The sequence below is a fragment of the Branchiostoma floridae genome, chromosome 1 (genome assembly GCF_000003815.2).
Source record: "Branchiostoma floridae strain S238N-H82 chromosome 1, Bfl_VNyyK, whole genome shotgun sequence".
Classification (NCBI taxonomy): Eukaryota; Metazoa; Chordata; class Leptocardii; order Amphioxiformes; family Branchiostomatidae; genus Branchiostoma; species Branchiostoma floridae.
The window spans coordinates 14,205,869-14,211,365 of NC_049979.1; the positions used below are offsets into that span (position 1 = coordinate 14,205,869).

The 5,497-nt window shown below is 46.4% G+C and overlaps 1 protein-coding gene across 1 annotated transcript; it reads right to left on the reverse strand.

Annotated features, from left to right (window-relative positions):
• Positions 1–2,117: 2,117 nt before the first annotated feature.
• Positions 2,118–5,185, reverse strand: LOC118415699 (forkhead box protein G1-like). The gene has a single exon (XM_035820451.1). The coding sequence runs from the start codon at positions 4,793–4,795 to the stop codon at positions 3,587–3,589; it is 1,209 nt and encodes a 402-aa protein (XP_035676344.1). The 5' UTR covers positions 4,796–5,185; the 3' UTR covers positions 2,118–3,586.
• Positions 5,186–5,497: the final 312 nt, after the last annotated feature.

The following is a 5,497-nucleotide window of genomic DNA, read 5'->3' on the forward strand; positions in this document are numbered from 1 at the left end:
CACACTTTCGCTACTCCTGTTATCTAATGTAACAAGTGTGATATCATAAGAACTGGGACATACCTTGTTAAACGGTCAGTTGAGACTTCCGACAGCGCGCAAGCCGTCCGCTATGTGTGCTCCCGGTTCCATCCGGACACTCCACCCCAGCAACACCGACTCTTTACAATACTGGATTTCATTGATTATATGGAGACTAATGGAGTGGATTTTCCTTTTCTGTTATAGTGTTTAATTAAGTTGATACTTGTCTCCCGTCTTTGTTATTTGTGTGTTCCAGTATGTGCGGGCTGACAAACATCAACATTGCGCGGTTTTCTGTCCGCTTCTTTCCTCGTTTTTCTTTATTGCCACAAGTCAATTCCTGACCGTCTCTACCCATGTCACATCGTACGTTGTATCTGGTTATTCAGTGTGTCACCATTGTGATTGTGTCTTTTTCTATCCAGTACCTATGTAAAACATAATATCGCGGTCAATCCAACCTGACCACGGTGCACAGTCAGACCGCTGAGAAGCCGCGGATGTACAAGTTGTATACCACACGTACTGCTACGTTTCCCAGATTTGTCGTAGTCTTTTTTGGATTTAGACTGAAAGATTCCGACCTAGTAATATTGAGTGTGAGAACCGTGCGTACTGAAGGGACAATAAAGCCTGAGTGTAGCAGTTCCAATCACAGGGTGAGTCGATGAAGCCGAACTAATTTGTCCACTGTCCATGGTCTCTACTACCGGAATTTCTGAGTCAAATGCTCTTTTTCGGGGATTGTAGTCTCTGACGGAATATTTCTCTTTAGCGAAAATGGTAACTCTTGTAGCCTCTACGTTATACGTTTCAGCACCTTCTTGCACATATTACAATCCTACCACTAAATCACCTTCTTATACTGTCACGATTGGCAATTTTTTAGTACTTAAGTGAATAATTTTAGGACTCTACGATCAGCCATTTAGAGGTAACATTATTAAATCTGTATAGTTTCCCCTGTTATTCTTATATGTGGGTCAGTTACTGTGCACGGCCGGCGAATGGTGAGACCAGAGCCAGTATGAAACCTACTGGTTAAAACTGACTAGTGACAGTTTTACAGACATCAAGCACCATGGAGAATGTTATCTTTGCACAAACATCTTTGCAGATAGACCGCAGCGAGGCTACTGAGCCGCCGAAGGTGACCAGCCATTTTGGTTACTCTAGCGACCAGCCATATTGACTGCACCTCTGTAACTATGACAGTGGCCACATGCATGTTGACGAGGTCTCGTTTAATTGGGATCAATAAATCCCAAGGCGAGGAACTTGAACTTGTTAAATCATTTTGTGCTAGTCGACAGAAAAAAAGTGTTGTAGTCTCTAGTTTGGTACCAATATTGATTTTAATACGCTAATCTATAAGGCACAATCTTGTTTGGTGTTCGGTGCCCTCACGAATGCGTGTTCACTGTTTGCCCTACGGTTGTCACCAGACTACACGTCATTTTGTTACAATTTACAGCGCACTGTCAAATGTACAGTCACTACACTTGACTATCTGTAGTTCCCTGTGTATAAGCTTACATGGCGAATCTTACGCCATACCTAGCAGAGATATAAATTAAAACACAATCACTTTAACTTTCCACGTGAAAATTTTAAGGGACGATAATTATACGAGTATTTCGAGGGCATGCAGTACTGGGCAAGGGGAAGCTTCGATCAAAGAGCTCGAGAGCGTTGGAATTGAACCAGGCTCTCCGACCGAAGTAAGGTGTAAAACTGAAGAGTATCAATTTTACTGAGCTTTTTAATACTGTGGTAGCTGCAGGATTCTCAGATTATGGATGGTAAAACATAATTCAGAACCCATAACCGCAGGGGTCTAAAATCCTCCACCTTGTACCATGATGTTCCAGTAACGGTATATTTGATAACCACACAGGGTGTTAGTATTTTTGTATGGGTACGTCTTACATCGATTTAATGGTGACATTAGTTACAATTTAATTTGTCACATAGCTATGTTTGATCTTTCCATACCTTTTTGTGTTGTTGGTATTCTTGTAACATTTTCGGTGCAAGTGTGACTTGGCAAAGGAAGGGCTTCGACTCAGACAAGCAAAAACGCCTTGAAACCGTTTCTCACATGTCGACAATGAAACACTTTATTTTCTCTTTTCCTTTTTTTGTATTTTCTCTTTTCCTCTTTTGATATATAGTATTTCCATACATATATAGCATCAAAATGACAAGGAACATGTGAGGATATAAGCTAACTGTGACACCTCGACCTCGTATTGTAAACTGTCAGTAACGCCCAATCAAAAAACTTAATGGACTGAACATAATCCTCTGCCAACCGTTTCCATCTGTTCTGGACAACTGACAAAAAAGACACTATTTACATATTTGTACTTAAGAGTTCGACCTTTCACTTTGGAAATGGCACAGTCATGACATCATCACTCTAACGGCGGGAATACAACAATACTAACAGCTACAGGAAAGTCACATGTTTGTAATCCACTTGACTATTCTGACTTCTCACGCCAGAGACAAGATACCAGACACCAGCATATATTACCTGCACTACAAGTATGTAATCCAAGGTTATGACAATTCAAGTTCAAATGTTCTCCGACTTCGCGTCACAAAAACGGTTGAACTAAACGCGTTGTATTGAACCTCGCCTAGTGTAACTTAGTCTACTTACTAGTCTACCACTAAAACAATTTTATAGCCAAAGGCAAAGGCATCCGATGAATGCTGACATTACAGATGACAACAGGTCAACTCGAATATTACTCACTAGAATAGTAGAATCCATCACAAACTTTCATTTTCCCCTATGACACTACTAACCAGCGAGTCTACCTACATCAAAATATCTGTTACGGTATTTCTGCTCCACTTCATAGATACATCACTGGGGTTTACACTGTACAATTACAACATTGATATCGTCCTGGCGTGATCCGTGTTTATCTGGTATGTGCTGAGCAGAAGTATAATATATTCAGGTGCAGTGGTCCGGACGCCAGGCCATACTCCGGGGTGCCGAAATAGAAAAATACGTAACAAGACACAATAATAAATTTATATTAGAGGCATATGTTACACATAAACGTAATTTGTATACAAGTCAGTTAAACTGGCCCTGAGATACAACACTTTGCACAACATGAACAAAAAATGTGACTTTGTCAAAGTTATCAATTCTCCACAAGGTTCCAGATCTATACCACAAACACAATCATTATAAAGGCAGGAATTCTGATATTGTCCAAGTCTTAAGTCATAAACCTTTGACAAGCCATTCCTGGCTACAAGACGCCACGCACTGCCTACACGTTCAGTGTAGAGACTAACTTTAGACTTGACCCTGACTTGACACCAAACATAGCTACATGGCACAGTTTGCACAGACGCACATTTTTACCGGAACACACAACAGACTTGTTACCATTACTGTACAATAAATCACTGAAGTCCCGACTTCAACACTATATTACATTATGAAGAGCCACATTTTCAGAACCGAAACATGACAAACACTGCGAACAGAAACTTACAGTCTGAACAAGAGTCCGGTCGGTCCCGACCGCTTCTATCCCGTTAGGCGAGGTAGAACGAGCGGTGTCCCTCCCACCGTGAGGTGGCCGCCATGCTCGCCGACGTTACCTTGCAGGTGAAGTCCGAGCGGAAGGGGAGACTGCCCGACCGTCCCTGTGAAGGCTGTCGGCGGGCTCATGGCAAGTGTCCGAAGCGACGCGTACGGATCGTGGAGCACGTGCCCGTGGGAGGGGAAGAGGAGACCCGCGGGGTGGGGCAGCGTAGCATGAAGCAGTCCGGACGCCGTTTGAACCGTGAGGGGCGGGAATGTCCCGAGAACGGTGGAGCTTAACGAGCAGACTGGAGCAGCTCGGGACGTGTCCGTGCTCAGGAGGCGTTCCACGGAGAAGTTGTGCTGCGGCGTGCTGGAGTGGGGGCTGGTGAAGCCGAACCCGGGCGTGCTGGAGGGAGGAGGGCTGTAGTGGAATCCTGGAGAGTGCTGGGGTAAGGAATAACCGCCGTTGGCCGGGGGATGGGTGGTCCAGTAGCAATTGGTCTTGTCGGTGGCCGGCCACTCCATCACGCCCGCCGGGTAGCGTACCCCGAACCCGCGGCGGAACGCCAACCTGCTTCTCGCCGCTGCAGTCGATCTTCGCCGTAGCTTACCGGTCGTCCCGCCGATGAAGACATCGTCGCTTGACGGGTCGAGCATCCAGTAGTTTCCCTTGCCGGGGTCGTCATAGTGGCGAGGCACCTTGACGAAGCACTTGTTGAGGGACAGGTTATGGCGAATGGAGTTTTGCCAGCCTTGCTTGTTTTCCCGGTAGTACGGGAAATTCTTCATGATGAACTCATAGATGCCGTTCAGAGTCAGTCTTTTCTCGGGACTCTGGCGTATGGCCATCATGATCAGCGCATTGTAGCTGAACGGAGGCTTCTCGTGCTTTTTACCCTCCTCCTTGTCGTCCTTTTCTTTCTTAAAGTCCTCCTGTTCTGAATCCTTCGGGACGTCAGTGTCGACTTTAGAATCAGGGGCATCTTTACCGTCTTTACCCAGTTCGTGTTCATTGACGGCTTTGTTGTGATGACTGTGGTCACCGTTCGTCTCGCGGCACGTTACGGGCGCGGGCGCGTGTCCTGCCGTTAGGCTAACGGTAGGCAGCTCGGCAGTGTGCAAGGGTTGGCTCAGCATGCGCCTGATGCTGAAGGGGCAGTCATTAATGTTAGACGGGCACTCTGGCGACCGGTCCTCCGTTCTCACCATGTTTGGGCGGCAAAGAAGCGTCGTCCTTGAGATGTAGCACTGTCTTTGGACCGTCGAGCGAGCCGTGCTAATGTGCGTATCACACGGCAACTAGAGCGTCAGAGTAGCGGCCGCCAACAGGTCCACCTGCCGTGTCAACAGAACTGAAAGTCGTGGCTTGAAGCCTCCGTCGTCCTGCGGGGACGCGCAAGTTGTAGCGGTGCACGGAGTAGGCTCTGCAGTGCAGGAGATGCCGCAAGACTCACAGTTGTTCTTCAGCGCCGTGAGAGAGTGCGGGAAGCTGCACATTGTCCCAGCTGTCAGTGTCTGTTTCTGCGGCCACCCAAACTTTGCGCGCCTCAGCCAATCAGCGCTCGCCCCGGGCGTGAGGTCTGCGTTATCTACCGTCGTTTGTTTGACCACAATGAGTCACGTGACAAAGAACGAAACGTTACTCAGACAGCGACAGCCACTACTGATCATAAGACTCTCTTTGTGACTTGGAGGCGGTCTACTTACGATTAGTTTGTGCATAAGAATCTGTGAATGACTGGAACTTTCAGCTATGATAAGCCAACGAGAAGAACAGAAAACCATAAGTAGGACTACTAAGTAGATGGGAGGAGACAGCAGAACGAGCCCCTATTGTTAGTTTACACCTAATTATGAGATAAGCAGTAAACAGCTAATCGTGATCTAGTGCTGAAGTGGACAGCGTACTGA

What these genes read in the sequence shown, in the direction of transcription:
- LOC118415699 (XM_035820451.1), bottom strand. Translation starts at nt 4,795, where the DNA reads ATGGTGAGAACGGAGGACCGGTCGCCAGAGTGCCCGTCTAACATTAAT.